Source organism: Scophthalmus maximus, chromosome 1, assembly GCF_022379125.1.
Source record: "Scophthalmus maximus strain ysfricsl-2021 chromosome 1, ASM2237912v1, whole genome shotgun sequence".
NCBI lineage: Eukaryota > Metazoa > Chordata > Actinopteri > Pleuronectiformes > Scophthalmidae > Scophthalmus > Scophthalmus maximus.
The window spans coordinates 24,418,397-24,436,929 of NC_061515.1; the positions used below are offsets into that span (position 1 = coordinate 24,418,397).

Consider the following 18,533-nt stretch of genomic DNA (forward strand, 5'->3'; position numbering starts at 1 on the left):
TTATCGTAGAGTTGTTATTCGTCCAAAGGTTGTGGATCATCAGTCACTATTGGACGCATGACAATTGTAAACATATCCTGCTATTTTTTTCGAGTTTGGTTTTATTTATTCATTCATTTATTTTTTCAATGGTGTCTTTGTTAAAACTAACCTTGGTGGTTTGGTACATTGTCGGGCTCCAAATCTGAAGCACTTGGCGTGAGTCATCGTGGATGGAGAAAAGCCTGAGTCTGGTACGAGTGAAGATGCACATTGCAGTGTATTTTTTAGCCCATGATGCAGCCGGACATAATACGCACACATTGAGACGTACATTTCCTTTTTGTAAAAGTATTAAAGTATTGCACATGCAATAATGACATCAAAGATTGGCATTCTGTGTATTTGCGCGTTACAACAACGGCCCTATTGACCCCTGATGGTTACCATGTTATGATTACCGAGGACTGTCAGGGTAACATGAGCTTAGCGTGCTGACACGGTGTGGCTCAGGTTAGCTTCACAGATTGACAGTTAATGTCGGCTTCAGAGGCGGTTGGCGCCGAATGAACGGGGAACGTCAACTTTCTAGTTGGCAACTTAAACTCTCACCGGCCTCTGCGCCATTCGTTATGCAAGTCATAATCACAGCTCTTGCCATTTTCAAAATCGCTCTCCTCGAAATCCTAATTTTTGATATAAAGTGATAATCCCTCAGCCCCTATTCCTGCGTATGTTGGTGTCATCACGTGAACGTCTGCGTGCTTCTTATTTCACATTTTGAAAGGTTTTTTTTGAGGTCTCTTCGCTTTCAGATGTTCCATAAGGTATCTCTAGGCGATATAGGCTTATCACGTGCACTCTATTTTTGGTGCTTTGAAAACGACGCTTTGACTAATCTTCGCATATCCCGGGGAGCACCTGGTAGGCGCGCTTCTCGCGCCGGCTCCTCCCTCCCGCGGCTTGGTTTGAGAGCAGATGGGAAAGCGTTGGGGAAGAGAGGAGAGCAACGAGAGAGAGAGCGAGCGAGTGGGGAGGACAGGGGGAGGTGCAGCGCAGAGGGGAGCGCGGCGTCATTCTACAGGCTGCACGAGGCTGCCAGAGGCCTTGTAATCCCCCCCCCCAACCCAACCCCTGCCCTCCGGCCCTTCTCTATCATCCCCCCCACCTCGCCATGACAAACTGGATCTGCTCTCTATCAAACAGCCACAGGCCACCTCTCCCCGTTTTTCCCCCCTCCCTCCTCACCCAGCGGCCCTCATCCCATTTGTCATTTACACCGCCTCTGTCTTGGTCAGCTTGCGGGGACGGGGCTGCCGCTTGCCAGGCTTGGCCGCTGAGCTCTCAGGCCTGGCAAGGAGGAGCCACCAGTCCCACAGTGGCATCATTTACAGAGGCACTTAATGGGTTTAGGCGCATTTGCTAATTTGTCAGCAAGTTTTCGGATGCGGAGCCCACTGCCAGGCCGGCTGGTCTGGCACCTTGACTGGAAGGGTTGTGCCGGCTGACAATTTCTGGAGCCAAGGGGTGGAATCAAATTTTTAAAAAAGGGTCCTTGCATACTTGACTGTTTGCGTGCTGGAGCTCGAGGGGCTGCACAGCTCCATGCTGAGTGGCTTTACGAACAAGCTGATGAACCTCCTAATTATTATATAGGGTTTTTAATGAAGACAGATTCAGGGGGTTTTCAGTGCAGCACTGAAGACGGTTTGGGAACTGCAATGAATACGTTTTACTGCTATCATCAAATCAACGTCACATATACCTTCTCATCTCTTTTTCTCAGACTGCCATCATACTTGACCACATGTTAAAGTTGTATTTCCCTGTGCACTTATATTATTTAAGTGTTTGCAGCGAATAGAAGTGTTTTCGGTTCAGTTCACAATTAAAAACGCGCCCGTCCTTGTCTGCTGCGTTCCGATCTTTATGTGTCAATCGGGCACTACAACCACACACACCATACCCATCAGCCAGTGTCGCCAATTAAGACGCTTAGATCCAGTGTTCACTGGACGTGTCACGTTCAGGCTCCGTCAAGATGATCTGCAGCAAATTTCAGCGTGTGCCAATTCCAAACGGGCATGTGTCCACTCGGCTCGTTTCTCGACATGAATATTTCTATTTATTGGCTGTTAAATGGAGGATATGTAACTTAACTGTGAGTCGCTCTTTAGGGAAGGCTTTTGAAAATACATCTTGTTTTGGACAAATGGCAGCTTGAATAGAAAAGCTGCAGAGTTGACGTCAGTAAAACAGTAAGAACGGTGTCCCTTATGTTTTTCATGAAAAAGCTTTAAACTTCAGACATGGATAGCCAATTCACGATGAAGGCCTCAGTCATTTCCTGAAAGAACGGGTCACTACTGTACTCTGTTTAACAGGAAGCACATGTATGCACACAAACATCTTTAACTATAAAAATTGTTAGTTGCTTTTCAAGTAGGTTTTGGGTATTTGCAACTGGAAAGCAATGTCACTCAGCTCAGTGAAAAGGCAGTTTAATGTAACTAAACAACTCTAATGCAATAATAAATCTATGATACACTGAGACTATAATATAGAGTAATAAATAATAATAAATAATATTTGAGATTGCTTTTAGCAATAAAGCTCTATAAATGAAATCTATTATTATTATTATTATCATTATCATAACCTGCCAGCTGACGACCAGCCAGATAAAAAAAAACTGATGAGAGTGAAGATTGTGGATGAGTGAGACTTTAGGCCTTAGACAACAGTAGAGAATAGTCTCTGCACTTTACTTTAACACTGCAAGTTAACTTTAAGCCAAAACCCTTCCTGAAGTAAAGTTGAGATCATTATTTTCCCCCCCTTCTTGTTTGTTTTTATCAATCCAGGGTTTCTAAGCACAGGCGACCAGGCTGCCAAGGGCAACTACGGCCTGCTGGATCAAATTCAGGCCCTCAGGTGGATCAAGGAAAACATCCAGGCCTTCAAAGGAGACCCGAAGAGAGTGACCATCTTTGGCTCTGGCGCCGGAGCGTCGTGCGTCAGCCTGCTCACCCTCTCGCATTACTCAGAAGGTACGTGCACTCGCCCGCTCGCTCGCTCGCTCACAGGCATGCGGAACAGAGATACGCTCACGCGCTCATTGTGTTGTCCTCTCAGTGCTGGCGTCCCGTCAGGGTCATATTTTCCAGTGAGAGCTCTGAGATGTGGTGCTGTTGTGATCTCAAAGTCCAGTTTGAAATCAATGGCGAAAGTTAAGTCTGGACACGTCGTCTATTGCATTCGGCCGCGTGATGTTTTGCAGCGCAGAGAGGAAACATAAAACCCAGGGGTAAAGACGAGCACATGTTTGTGCTCAGCTAAGGCCAAACAGGGTAACAGAACCAGTCTCTCTCCTCTGCTTTGGCTTTAGAATTCTTTTTTAGAAAATGTTCAAACTTATATATTTAGATTTCCCACCACCTCTGAAGTCCTGACCGTTCATTGGAAAGAGCAGGTCACCATCACTAGCTGCATACATTTACTTAATTGTGTTAATACAGCAAAAAAAAAAAAAAAAAAACACAAACAAAAGAAAAGAGGATTTCATCATGACATTGTTTTTGATCATCACATGCAAAGTCTCCAACCAAAGCATGCGTTCATTCAAGTGTGTGGCCATCTGCATTGAAGGAGAAGAAATGAATGGAAAGCACACTCTGGATTATCATACTGCATTTACATCTTTATTTATAGGTATTATTAATGCAGAATTTAAATAGAGCGGCCAAAGAGACCGTCTTTGTAGTATTTCTCTGGCTCCTGGCTTCACAAATGAATAATTCGGAGCAGACCTCAAAACAGGTGAAGAAAATTGCCTGACCCATCCGTCAGGAAAAAAAAAAGAGGAGGATTTGGAGGATTGTCTCTTAAAAGTGCTGCTGCAGTTCCCAGGCCAATTTCTTCTCTGTGTGGGACAAATACAGCCTTTGAGAAAAAGCGCACCTCCCCACAAAATCAGCCTTATTATCTCGGTGCTGGAAGTCCATTGGGTTTAACTCGGGGGGGGGCGGGGGGCAGGAGTGAGCGAGGCTTCCTATTTCCCCTTTGGCCTTTTATTGCAGTTATTAGGTCTGTTTCATCCTTCGCCATCTTGTACTGGAGGGAATAGGAAAAGGCTTACTATACGTTTAGATAACGTTCTGATGCGCAACAATCAGTGACAGAGAGTCAACAAGCGCTGTGCGTCGCCAAAGCCTCTTCATTAATGGCAATGCTCCCTTTAGCGTTTACCCCTGTAACCTTGAGCTCCGTTGTCACGCTGCATTGAAGACAGTCGATGAGCGCACCAGCGCGCAACTTACCAAGATCATAAAAAAGCTCTCAGTCTCTGGGTTTGTATAGTTTTGTAGGTGACGTTACTCTGACTAACAAAGGCAGCAGTAAAAACCGCTTACCAGGCCTTGTGGGAAATGCCTTCATTGTGCTCTAAACAAACTTTTCAAATCGGCCTGATTGAGTCACCGCCACTGTGTGTTTGCATGAGAATCAATAGCAATCTTTGAAAAAGAAAAAAGATTTACACATAGCTGCAGTGTTCCTAGTGCACTGTCGCCTACTTGCCGGATGGCGGTCCGCGGAGGCGTGCTTTCTATTTTTAGGATGTGGACACTGCCTAAGGTGATGCTGCTACACAAACAGCAACTGTGTTTCGTGTTCCCGTTTGTTCATTTCATTAAGGACAAAAATATGTAACGTCAGAATTCTGAATCATCCTTTTCAACCTGAATCAGCCTTGAAATGTATTCATGCTGGTATAAAGGAGGGGGAGCACAAGGATCCTGAGTTGCGGTGAGTTTTGTGGCGCTTCACACAGGTGACGCGGTGAAGGATGTTTGGAATTAGAGAGGTCAAAGTTAAACTGAAATAAAAAAAATTGAACAAGGCAGTACCCACTGCCCGCTGCCTTCTCCTTAACAGATTGCCAACTTGTTTTCATATATCCGGCCCTAAATCATTTCATGTAAAACTGTGTTCGCAGAGAGCCGAGAGTGTTACCATTCTGTCACAGGCACACAGTCACACTGCCAAACCGCCAGACAGCTGCTAGGGACAACACAGGCTGTGGTACATGAAATTATTCAAAGACCTGCGAATGCCATTTAGCTTAGGTAGTTCTGATTAGTCGACACCACTGCACGCTGTCTTTCTGTTACCCTGTCAGAGCTCAGTCGGTGTTTCCCAGCAGCACGAAATGATGCCCGTTGTCATGCTTTTAACCAAAGCAAATGTTTTCCGCTTTTTCACCTTCGCATGACTCAATTGTCTCTTTGCGGCCAACATTGTGCGTATGTGCCTTCCACTAACACCGGCTCCAATCTCAGATCTGTTCCAGAAAGCCATCATCCAGAGTGGCACGGCACTGTCCAGCTGGGCGGTCAACTACCAGCCTGCCAAGTACACTCGAGCCCTGGCTGAGAAGGTGGGCTGCAACATGCTGGACACCATCGACCTGGTGGAGTGTTTGCAGAACAAGAACTACAAGGAGCTGATTGAGCAGTACATCACACCCGCAAAGTACCACATCGCCTTCGGGCCTGTGATCGATGGCGACGTGATCCCAGATGACCCCCAGATCCTGATGGAGCAAGGGGAGTTCCTCAACTACGACATCATGCTGGGGGTCAATCAAGGGGAAGGGTTTAAGTTTGTAGACGGCATCGTGGACAGCGAGGATGGGGTGTCCGCCAATGATTTTGACTTTGCTGTGTCGGACTTTGTGGACCACCTCTATGGATACCCGGAGGGCAAGGACACGCTGCGCGAGACCATCAAATTCATGTACACAGACTGGGCAGACAAGGAGAATCCGGAGACCCGACGCAAGACCCTGGTGGCTCTGTTCACCGACCACCAGTGGGTAGCGCCGGCAGTGGCCACGGCCGACCTCCACGCCCAGTACGGGTCACCTACGTACTTCTACGCTTTCTACCACCACTGCCAGAGCGACATGAAGCCGAGCTGGGCCGACTCGGCCCACGGCGATGAAGTGCCATATGTATTCGGAATCCCTATGATTGGCCCCACGGATCTCTTCAACTGCAACTTCTCCAAGAATGACGTGATGCTGAGCGCTGTCGTCATGACCTACTGGACTAACTTTGCCAAAACCGGGTGAGTGCTGCTCTCCTTTGTCCTTTCCTTTCTTGGTGTCTTATTGCATTGTTATTCATGAGAATCTCGTCTGACAGAAATATACAACCATCAGCATTGATTTTGCATCTAAATCTTCACCCGTCGTTCCTAGAGTCACCGTTCACTTCACTGAGTCCAACACCGGCTGTAATCTGTACAACTTCACACTGTCCGATAAGGATGAACATCCACAGTCGTCTTAATAACCGTTCAAAATATCATAACGTCAGACCTTGCCTCATGAGGATCGTGTTTTGACGCGTCTTCGGTTTCAGAAGTAATTGGTAATCTTTGCATACAAGGTTAAATTGTTCAATTTATCCATCCATAAAACCATGGATATTACAGTGCTCGCTCCCATCTAATTCAACCAATATTGAATACAGAAATAAGACAAATAGCCATCAAAAAGAACTATAAAAGCAGGAAAATAAACCATTCAAGCAATAATTTGAGAAACTATCATTAGAATTCAAATGGAATCTGGCTCCATGTCCTCCTTACATATTCCTGGCCGTTTTCCCATAATTCCCTTGTGGATAAGGAATAGAGTGTGACGGGGAATCAATGTTTACAGCTTAAACATGAACTGCCAGTAGCTACTCCATAATGTCCCATGAATTCACACTGTGCAAATTTGCCAAAACCAAAAAAGGGGGCTTCAGGGTTATAACCAACAGCCGACTATGGAAATGTGGAGCTCTGGGCCTGAGGACTAGGCCCTCACTGACTCCATATGCACTGTGATGTGTCTGGAGTGCTCACCATCACTGCGTCAGCTAGTGTCCTGGTACGTCCTCCAAATAAAGTGAACGAAAACTGACTGCAGACTGCTTACCTATCTCGTTTTAGTCTCCGTTTCGTACAATAACAATGACTTTTAAAGTCCACAGAGGTACCTGATGCTCCATAGACAGATTTGAGGAGGGGTATCATAACAGATTTTTGTAATGATTAGTGTTTTAATGACTAACACATGCTCTAGTGGAGGTTAATACAACAAGTCCAATCCTCCCCCGGTGCCGGATTTGAAGGGAGGATTTGCTTGCTGTGTCTATTCGGATCATGCGTTTGTTTCACGCACCTCGATATACCATCACAGTGTTTGCACCCCAGTCATACTGAAAATTCACCTTCAGGTGGATGTATAAAATTTTGATTAGCTTCACAGGCTGCTCTCTGTTTGACGCCCATCCAGTAGAGGCCTGATCAGTGGCTGCCTCGGACATTTTGGAAAGCCTCTTTTTTTCTCTCTCGCTGTTTTTTTCCCCCCCCGGTTCGCTTGCGATAAAGCACTTACTCAAAGCAAAAATCATCACTGGGAGTGTTGCCATTTTTCGGCAAGTCTCCCCCACTTTGTGCAAAGGCCCCGCTGTGAATCACAACATACAGATACTCCGAAACTTTTCCTGATGTTGTACAAAGGCCATTTTTTAATATTTTTTGTGTAGGCCGAATGCTGGTGTGTATCTGCTTCATGTCTGTGTCTCAGTCTCTGGTGGCTTCCAGGCACACACACACACGCACGCACGCACGCACACACACACACACACACACACACACACACACACACACACACACACACACACACACACACACACACACACACACACACACACACACACACACACACACACACACACACACACACACACACACACACACACACACACACACACACACACACACACACACACACACACACACACACACACACACACACAATCACAAATGTAATATGGATATATTCTTACAGTATTGATATTTATATTCTCTGTACACAATCACATCAATAAAACAGCCCAAAACAAATGAAATGCTGTGCACTACCTGGAATTAAACATTTTACATGAGGTATGAGCTAACTCACAAAATAAATGTGGATCCAACTTCTGAAATGCAGGAATGAGACGCCTGCTAACAGCATTAGTTCTACCCCGTGTTGTGTCTGGGCACAGCAGCATTGTCATTTTATTTGTTGCTGTCAATAATACATATTCAGGATTTGACACAGGGGGCACACTCTAAAATGTAAAATTACAATGGGGCGACTGTGGCTCAGGAGGTAGAGACGATCGCCCCCTCGGCCTGCATGCCGACGTGTCCTTGGGCAAGAGACTTTAAACTATATTTCCTCTGAAGGCTCCTCTGGCAGCGCATGAATGTGGCAGTAAGAGCGTGGCAAATAGCAGCGCTGTGTGAATGTGTGTGTTTGAACTATTCGATATGGTCCCGACTGCAAACATTGTCGGTTGCCATAGCAGCTGGCGTTAACTGTCATAATGCATATACTTGTTTATATTTATAAAATATTGCAAACATTTTATATTCTTTAGATACCCTATGAATACTCCTGGCTATTAATGTGGATACCATCATCCTCCTCTTTCTTATGTAAACAGTACAAAATAGACCAAATGGACCAAAAAGAAAAATAGATGTGGTAATCAAATACAAGCTATTTAATGAATATTAAATTATGTTATTATTATAACCTTTATGTAACCAGGAGTAAGGACAAACTCATTCAAGAGTGTCCTGGCTATTTATTCAAAGATTAATAGCAAAGAAACACGCCACGCATAAAACAAAAACAAAAAAAACATAGTTAATGAATATGGGTCATTCTTGACCTATGCTGTGCATACATGGAAAACTAAATGATGGAATACATTCATTGCAAAGATACGGATAGTAAAAAGTCACTTGTTGTGCATTAATGGTTAATGTAAGGTTAATATATGCACACATTTAAATACACACATTTTCAAACTGCTCCGGTGTCAGGCGGTGCACGATGACAGAGAATACTATTACAGCTCCGGGATCCAAGCACGTGATAAACACATGTTCCACCAATCTGCTGACACGTGTTGCAGAGTGAGAGGAGCACAGGTTCAGAATCGCGACCCACAGCAGGAGCTACTGTTATTATCAACAGCTCGGAGGCTTGATGGGAACATATGCAAGCAAAGTATGTAGGTTGCAGTCCAATGAGCATGGAAGGCCTTGAGCATTCTTTGGTTTTATATACATATATATATATAACGTATATATACACACACATATATATATATATTATTATTATTATTTTTTACATACATTTCTGTGGCAGAGGAGTGGCATATTGTTCCAGCATATGCTAGAACTGAGACACAGGACTTAAGTGAAACCCTGCCGCATGTTAAAGGTAGCATTTAAATAAAGACTGGTATGAAGAGTTCTAAGCAGATGGAGGTCTGTTGTTGTGTGCGTGTGTGCGTGTGTGCGTGCGTGCGTGCGTGCGTGCGTGCGTGCGTGCGTGCGTGCGTGCGTGCGTGCGTGCGGGATTAATTCCCCTCCTGTTCTGCACGATCAACGGAACGACCTTCCAAAAACTCTAACTTTTCTCACAACTCGCGGGTCGGCTCCGTCTCCCAAAAGACCGACAGCACCGACCCGGCAGATGATGATCCTGACACAGAACAAGATGAAGGTGCCCTGATCCGTGTTTCTGCGCTTAACTTCAGTCTGATGGGAAACAGTCTGTGTCAGCTGGGCGGCTTTACATTTGCTCCCTGTAAAAAGCAGTCACCCCAATCCGCAGCTGTGGATGAGCAACGTTAGCATGGATATAAATGAATATAATGCATACATTTGGAATGTATGCACGGTAGTGACACATGCGTGTACCAATGTGCAGCACTTGCACATCTGCACATGTATACACACACTTTGATATCCAAAAGCACATTGAGCCATTTCAGTTGCACACAAACACAAAACACGGCCTCGCTGATTGTTCGCCTCTCATACAGAGGCGGGCGTTCATCAGTCTTCTTCGGTGGCCCCCCAAATGCAATGCGTGACTTGAGATGAGTCCGTCCTATTGAGTATTCAGATATACAACCCCCCCCCCCCCCCCCCACACAACCACACATCAACACAACTTCACACACACACACACACACACAGATACACAAACACTCCAGTGTGTCAACTCCAAGGTTGCTGTTTAGCCTTCACTCCCCCTCACCTCTCCAAAGTTAATGAAATCGCTCTCACAAAAGGCACAAGGGAGGCAGCTGCATTCCAAACTACACAGACACACAAAAAAAAAAAAGGAGTAACACTGAATATGAAGAAAAAAGGGAACAGAAGACCTGAAGACATGGCATCGGGTTCACTAAGGACACGGAACATTTTGTCAGCTTTTGCCTTCACCTGGAAAACCCCCCTCCCTCCCCCAGAGATTTGAACAGAACAAGAAGAAAAAATAAAAAGACATGCTTTGACTTTGAGTAACGAGTCATCTGCAACTGTTACAAATTACTGCTAAGTGAATCTAATGGACAGTTACATTGCTGATTGGTGTCATCATGCTGCTTTAACATCATTTGAAGGATAAGCTAATTTACAGTCATATAAAAAAAAAACTGTTGTTAATATGCTCATTATTTTTGAAGTGGTAATGGAGGTGAATGTAATATTTAGTATCTTTCCTGTTATTTTATGTCCCATTAATGCAATGTTTGCTGTCTCCTAATGGATTTGGAGAGAGATGCCATGTATTAATTACCCAGCCCAATGCCCGGAGACCGTATCATAAAGGGACATAAAAACTGTTTGGTTCCTTGAATTCATCCCTTCGCCCTGTTGTTTTCTGTCTTTCAGGGATCCAAACCAGCCAGTTCCGCAGGACACAAAGTTCATCCACACGAAGCCCAACCGGTTCGAGGAAGTGGCCTGGACCAAGTACAACCCCAAGGACCAGCTCTACCTCCACATCGGCCTCAAACCTCGAGTCCGGGACCATTACCGGGCTACCAAGGTCGCGTTCTGGTTGGAGCTCGTGCCGCATCTCCACAACATCAATGAGTTTTTTCAGTACGTATCCACCACCACCAAGATTCCCCCGCAGGACACCACCCCCTACCCTTACACCAAACGGTTCCCGAACAAAATCAGCTGGCCGTCCACCACCCGCCACCCGGGGGTGCCGCCAGCCAACACCAAGCAAGCCACCGACCAGCACAAGAGCGGGGACCTGACCGACGAGTCCACTGTGGTGATCGAGACCAAGAGGGACTACTCCACCGAGCTCAGCGTCACCATCGCCGTCGGGGCCTCCCTGCTCTTCCTCAACATCCTCGCTTTCGCTGCCCTCTACTACAAGAAAGACAAGCGGCGGCACGACTCCAACCGGCGCGTCCCCACCCCGCAGCGCAACTCCGCACCGGCCAACGCGCCGACTACCGCCAACGACGTGGCCCACCTGCAGAGCGAGGAGCTGATGTCGCTGCAGATGAAGCAGCAGCAGCTGGAGCACGAGCACCACCACGAGTGCGAGCCGCTGCAGACCCACGACACGCTGCGCCTCACCTGCCCGCCGGACTACACCCTCACCCTGCGCCGGTCGCCCGACGACATACCCCTGATGACGCCCAGCACCATCACCATGATCCCCAACTCGCTGGCTGGCATGCAGCCCCTGCACAACTTCAACACTTTCGGTGGCAGCCAGAACAGTACCAACTTACCCCACGGCCACTCCACCACGCGGGTATAGCTCTGCTGGGACAGGATGGCGGCGGGTTCCTTCTGTACCAGCAACCGACCGCAGCAGGCCCAAACACGAGCGGCTGACTGTGTGAAGCACAGACTCCAAAGTCTCAGCAGATGTTATTTTGCTACCATGCCTTCTCGAGAAGTATTAACAGTACGGATTGAACTCGTGAAAATATTCAAAGTGAATGTTACTGCAGTAATAACTCTATTTGGAGATACGGTTTTCGTGGGAGGTTTTCGAGGAGTTTTACCAAAACAAAAGGCAACCAGGGGATGACTGTTAATATTCTTAAAAATAGAGAGATGAGCACTTCCTGTGTGACAACGGAAAGACGTTCTGTGCCATATAGACACAATCGGACGTTAGTGGCAACGGTTGTCGAAAAAGCAACAATTCAAGCTGGAACGTCGTCTTTTCATGATCCTTCATGCATCATGACACCTGACTTGGGCACACAATTCTACACGCCAGCCTGAAATGTATTTATGAAAACTTTGTTTAATACATTCAAAAGAAAAAAAAGGTATATAGTTGTGTGTGGAAATTTACAGATTACAAAAAGAAAAGAAGAAGAAAAAAAAAAGATATTAGAAGAGCTCCTTTTGTTGTTTTCGTTTTGGCTGAGAAGTTCTGTTTTCTATTGGGGGTTTTTTTCTTCCAGCTTGCGCTTTCTGTTGAGGTGTGTGTAAATATATTTGAACACCCTCCATTCTTTTTTTTTCCCAAATTAGAATCTGCGTTTCATTCTTTTTCACACAACGACCAAAACGCGAACACAATCCCATCCCAGAGGAGTTGCAGATTGAGCGTCTGCCGGTAACCACATGCGGCACCGTCTCGTGCGTTTGCTTTTGTGTCCACTCTCCAGATTATTGCATGTCCAGGAAGAGCTTCACTCTATATTCTCGGACACGTCTCCTCGTCTGACAGTGAGGACTGACTGGATCTCGTCACCTGCCGTCATTCTCTTATGCTTGCTGTAGTTTTCTTTGTGGGCTTTTTTCTGTCTTGCAATCTCAGCACTGACTGAGCTTATAATGTGACCAGCAATGTATTATTTAGAAGTTAAAAAAAAAACAAGCAAGGCAGTGTTTTTTTTTTTTTTGTATCAATATTAGTTGGATATGTTTGTAAAGAAGTATATGTTAGATATTTCAAATTGTCATATGCTAGCAATATGTAAAGTATTGTGCCAGGCTTGTGATATTTTGGGCAAAAAGCAAGTGAATGTGTAAATAGTAATGATATTAATCATTATAAAATTATAACAAAATAACCATTAACTCTCTTTCTGTTTTGCATCCTATTATAAAAAAAGGTACATCCAGAGGATTTTAAGCTGCATTTGTAAATTCTATAAAAAAAAAAAAAAAAAGATATATTCTTGCCATTTGGTCCCTTAACCAGTCAAGATAATGAGGATTTTAATGTAGAGTTTTAAAATCCTTAGTTTGTCTTCAATTTGTTTGCAGTTTTTGCCTTAAGTGACAATAGAGATATTTCTGGCTGGACACCTGTATGAACTTTTTCTGCAACATTTTTAATAAAATATCACAGTATTTTCTAAAAAAAAAACAAAAAACGAAACAATAAACATAGAATGTTTTTCTTGGATGTGATTGGATGGTTGCGCGGTATGTTTTCTTTTGACAGTTACTATTAATTATTTTCTTTATTGTGTTAAGCTGCTGCTATAGAACTCAACTTTCCCCTGCACATGAAATGTCCTTCAGAAGCTCAAAGGGAAACATCTAGCATGCTGTGTTGGATTTTCTCATTAAAGCACAATAACTTTATGAAAAAATAATCAAACTGCACAAATCATATTCACAGTGGGTTGCACTCGCCACCAAACATCACGGGTCTGAAATCGGTATTTTGTCATGTAGAGTTTTCTCTCAGGTTTTAAAACAGCGTACAACAACAGACCTGGAAATCATTTTTTAACATCATTTCAGGTATTTATTATTAATTACTCTATTATCACTCTGGGAGCTACTCAGTGTGTCTTATGCTTAGTGCGCCTCTTCGTGCAGCACCACAAAGTTTACGCCTCATTTATTGGTGAGTGTGAGAGTATGACTACACACATAATCATCTCCCACTGCTGCTAAGGATACACTTATTAAAGCAAAAAATATTATGCTGGTGATTTGAATTTACCACGTTGAGCCCTCCACAACTGTGTTGGTTCACCTGGCCTTTATTTGTTTGCGCTGGCCATTATTATTTGAGACCCTGGCATTTATTTAACAAGTGACACTGAACAAGAGTAGTATGTTGTTCAGTTTGAATGTTTGCATTAGAGCTTATCCATACCACCGTACAGTAAAAAAAAACAGCCGCTCTGCCGTTCTGTGTAGGCCGACTCCTTCTGTTGCTATGATATTATGTAATAAATTCAGTATTGCGTGCATCTCCACAGCACTGATTCCCCGGGTATAAAGAGTGTCAACTCCAAATGCTCCAATTTTGTCTTTCTTTTGATTAAGCTCAATGAAATTGAACAGATGTTTCATGATAAACGCCAGGAGCTACGATGGCATAACTCAGCCCTTTCCTTTGTGGCGTCTACACATCGTCTCCTCCTTTTCTTTGTGCAGGTCCAACCCCCCTATTTTAAGTAAATATAATTAAATAAACAGAAGATGGTAGCCATCCAAGAAGCGGCATTATTTAATTTGCTTGTATTGAGTCAATTTGCAATATGAATTGCCAAGTTGCCCTTGTTGGATCACTCACTTCACTCACTGTCCGTCTTGAATGACACAAGGGCCGAGGTGAACGGTGCTCCACGTGTCCACTTGGCCGACGACTGCTGGCTGCCTGGTTCCTGCTTCCTTGCTGGTTTGGAACAGTCGCATGCGATTGCCATTTCAGCCACGTTGCCGTGTCGATTGTCAACACAACTGTACTCACACACACACACTTGTGTTCAATGCGGTCACAGTGAGCCCCTCACCACCTCTGGAGAGGCCGTGGCGGATCGGATTACAATCGGCACATGCAAATGGAGTATGTGATACAATCAAATCACCCAGATTTTTAAATGGAAGTAGACCGAGTGGTTCATACAGCAAAATTCAATTATAGGCTAATTTCATGTTCAATTTTTGCCTTGATGGTTTCTAGACTGATGTTGAAATTCTGTTGATAACCCGACTCTTTCTGTACAGATTCGCATTAAAAGCCCTTTGGCGGTTCAGCACACTTCCCTCATTAGCTTTTAACGTGGAACATCTGCAGGGTGTTGAGTAGAACTTGAGGATACGATTTCTGAATTAAAAAGGACACGTGTGGGGAACACAGGTTAAGCCGCCCCCCCCCTCGATTCTGTCTGTGGGCCATGCTCTGAGCTGCATGTATTTCTATTTTTGAATTTACGGTAGGCCCGCACAGTATTACTATCAAACGTGATCTATGCGTGGGATATTGTGCACGCTCTTTGTTTGTGTTCCAGCATCCCCATGATGCAATGAATGCAGATTGACTCTTGTTGCACAGATGCGGCCGTATCGAGTTCAATTTAGCCGATTACCGCAATCCTGCACTTGGAACTTTTGAAACATCGAATTGCATCTGCAAACAGTTCGGTCTCTGCCAGCTAAGCTGAATCCTCTGACTGTTTCGACCTTTGTGAAGTGTTGCAGTGCTCCGTCAGGGAAAACGAGACGCACTTCTGAGCTGAATAGCAAATAGTGCTGCTGCGAGGACTCCCCTGACACTCGCATCCCGTCTCCAAGCATGCTGTATTCAGTAAAACTGTCTTGAAATCAGCCCACCACCACCCTCCTCCTCCTCCTCACTTTCCAATCTATTGATCCCCTTTGCAACACGCCAAGCAAATTAGCTTTTGACTTAGAACTAAAGTGACAGGGGGAAAATTGAAATCTTTAATAGTAATCTGCAGTTACTGGGGCACTGTGGATGTCTCCATACAGTCTTCTGTGTCATTTGCAAAGCTTCCCCGTAAGTAAAAGGCTTGTGTGTAAAATGATTTCCGTGAGAATGAGAAAAACTTTCTTTGCATTAGCAAAAATAGTTTGATGCATAATTTATGATCCGGCAAATTAGCCTGGGAGATTCTGGGGGGGGGGGGAATATTCATGTCTTGTGTACAAAACAAAGCAGGCACCCTTTAATTGGCGTGTTGTTGTTTGTGCTCTGGGTAATGTCGGGGGGTGCCAGATGTGAATACTGGAGACTCAACTGGAAGAAAATTAAGATGGCGACAGTGCCCCGTCGCTCACACACAATCCCGAAAAATGTCATTCAAGTGCACCACTCTCCGTGGCGGCCATTGCCAAACATATCGATTGCCACGGTGCCATGGTAGTGCACCACACACACATATTTGTGTGGTTATGGGCAGGAGGGGTGAGCTGTTTCTGAAAGCTATGAACACCATACAAAACCCTACTGTGACCGGCTGCACTGAAAAAATGTAATATGAATTAAAATCTAGGTGAATACATCAGCATCAAAGCGGGTTGATTTCTCCCATCCTGGGTAGCTGGAGACTCAGTGGATGAATATGAAATCTTCAGGGTCAATACACTGTATGTGCAGTTAAGTGGTGAGGTAGCGGTATTGACCCCCTGAAATCCCGGTCAACAACTTTTATTTTTCCAGAAACGATCGTCCTGAACTCACATCCAGGTTCCTGAATAGTTTTCTCTTCCCAAGGAATTTTCTACACCATTTGTTGCCCGTGCAAATGGTGATGGCAGCAGAGGATCACTGGGCCCACCATGCCAGCTCTATTTCTAAAATCCCCTGCGAAAACATGCGCCTCCTCAAAATGTCCTAAAATGGCTGCCTATAATGAATCAAACGTGCGTGTGTCATAATCAGAGGTTTTGACATACTTTAACATGTATCCAACATGGTAGGGTTCCATAGTAAATTTGAGATGTCGCCCCGTGTTGACCTCGCAGCCCCCCTCCCCCAAAAATTGCATAGTGTATATAGGATGTAGACACTGGGCCTCTCAACAAGACATGACCTCAAAATAAGAAAATAGATAAAGCCATATTAAGGGACAATATTCCAATACTTTTCCCTGGTTTAGCCAACGGGTCCCAAACATGTATTATTTATAATTTCCCCTTCCAGAAGGATTTTCTGATTTGACCCCCAGGTCAATGTCGTTCGCCAGTGTTTCCGTACACCGACAAATTGCTGCTACCAAAATATGTTTCCTGACCTGTCACCCTACTTAAGTCCCGTACGGTTTGGAAAAAAAAATGACTCCGTAATGGTCAAAATACTATCCCGGTTAACAAAAAAAAAGTATTTCGTTATGCTTCATTGTCATGGTGTTAATCACTACTCGGCAACTGTTGGGAAATGTTTGTGTTCATGGTCAAAATAATCCCACCAATGCCTAATGGGCAAACGGTGAAGAAAATCGTCTTGTTGACTCCGATTCCTCCGCTGACCTTCTTCACCTCTTCCCTCGGCAGATTGTGTGGCTCTATAACAATGTCACTGTATTTCCTCCTGATGGACAGCAGTCCTATACTAATTGACCAAAAAAGGTAAAGATTTTTTAGAAAAGCACACATTTCTGACCCTTCCCCCCCATTTTGTTTCTCCTTAGAATGGTTCAAATATAGACTGTCATCCACCAAATGACAAACAGTGTTTTGGAAGCAAATTAAACATATGCAAACATATTTTGGGGTTAAGAGTTATGGATTAAGATTGATGATCTTTGCTACAGGTAGGGAATAGCAGGCTGAAGACCAGGTATATCCAGCCATCAATGCTGATTTTAATTTTAAAAGAATACCTACGCACTAAACTCTGGCTTAGACGTTTTCCGTTGCGAGTAATGAAATGGCCAGCAGGACCCTGGTCCGATCCCGGATGGACTAATGCTGTAAGCTTGGGGCATCTGTGGGAAGCAGCTGGCCCGCTCTAATGTCCTCGTTTCTCCCCGCCGTCTCAATCACACAACATCAAACCGATGCAATTCAATTAAAATATTTACAATCGACAACGTGCGCTGGGAGAGCGAAGACGGACGAGAAAGCCTCCTTTCGGATGGAGGAGGAGTGCAGTGTAGTTAGGCCCGCTGAACGTGACTTTGTGAGTGCCGAGCAGATGTACCGCCATCTTGTGTGCCAAGCTGTTGTACAGTGGATCTCATCTAGTTCAACACTCCCTCTCTTTTTCTTCTTCCTTTTCCTGATGGCAGACGTGAGAATCAGTTCACAATTCCTCTGTTGCTATTGCTAAGCTCTCCGAGTCTGGCCAAAGCAACAGTTGCCATATCCGTGTTCGTATTTGTGTCAAAATGGTGACGTAGTAGGTTGGAAACGCTCTCAGCCAAACTTTTCGTGTAAACACCCCCGACTCTACTTCTCCCAAGTGAGAAGTAGAGTCATTTTCTCATAGACGTCGTCTGAGAACTTAAAGAGCGGGGGAGCGCAGGGCCTCATTCACACAGGGTTGGGAGAGACAGGAACACAATTCACAAAGAGTTCGAGAAGAGGATATACGTCACTGTCCATTCACACATGAAGAGTAGAGACAGACACCCTTCAGTGAAGAGCCAGAGCCAAGATGTCTGGAATGAGGCACAGACAGCCTTATTATGGGAGTACACAGTGCTGTAAAGGGACTACATTCATGCAAGAGTTAGTTTTACTTTTAATTCAGAGACGGACACTTTAAATGTGTTAAGTTTTTTTAATTTTTTTAAATGACCCCCATTACCGACTGAGAACAAAGCGTTTGAGAAGTTCACCAGGGTCTTACTGATGATAGCCCTGCTTTCATCACAGACGATGCTTGATACATTGTGTGCTGCGCTAAGCTTTAAAAATGAGGACACGTCAGACTCCAGTTT

General features: G+C 44.7%; 1 protein-coding gene across 1 annotated transcript in view; it reads left to right on the top strand.

Moving 5' to 3' along the window:
* nlgn4xa (neuroligin 4 X-linked a) overlaps positions 1–14,139 on the top strand; it is a 77,020-nt gene extending 62,881 nt beyond the window's left edge. The window contains exons 4-6 of the mRNA XM_035638491.2: positions 2,844–3,029; positions 5,319–6,108; positions 10,783–14,139. Coding sequence (XP_035494384.2) covers positions 2,844–3,029; positions 5,319–6,108; positions 10,783–11,677 — 1,871 coding nt within the window. The 3' untranslated portion in view covers positions 11,678–14,139. The remainder of the gene's footprint in view (positions 1–2,843; positions 3,030–5,318; positions 6,109–10,782) is intronic.
* Positions 14,140–18,533: the final 4,394 nt, after the last annotated feature.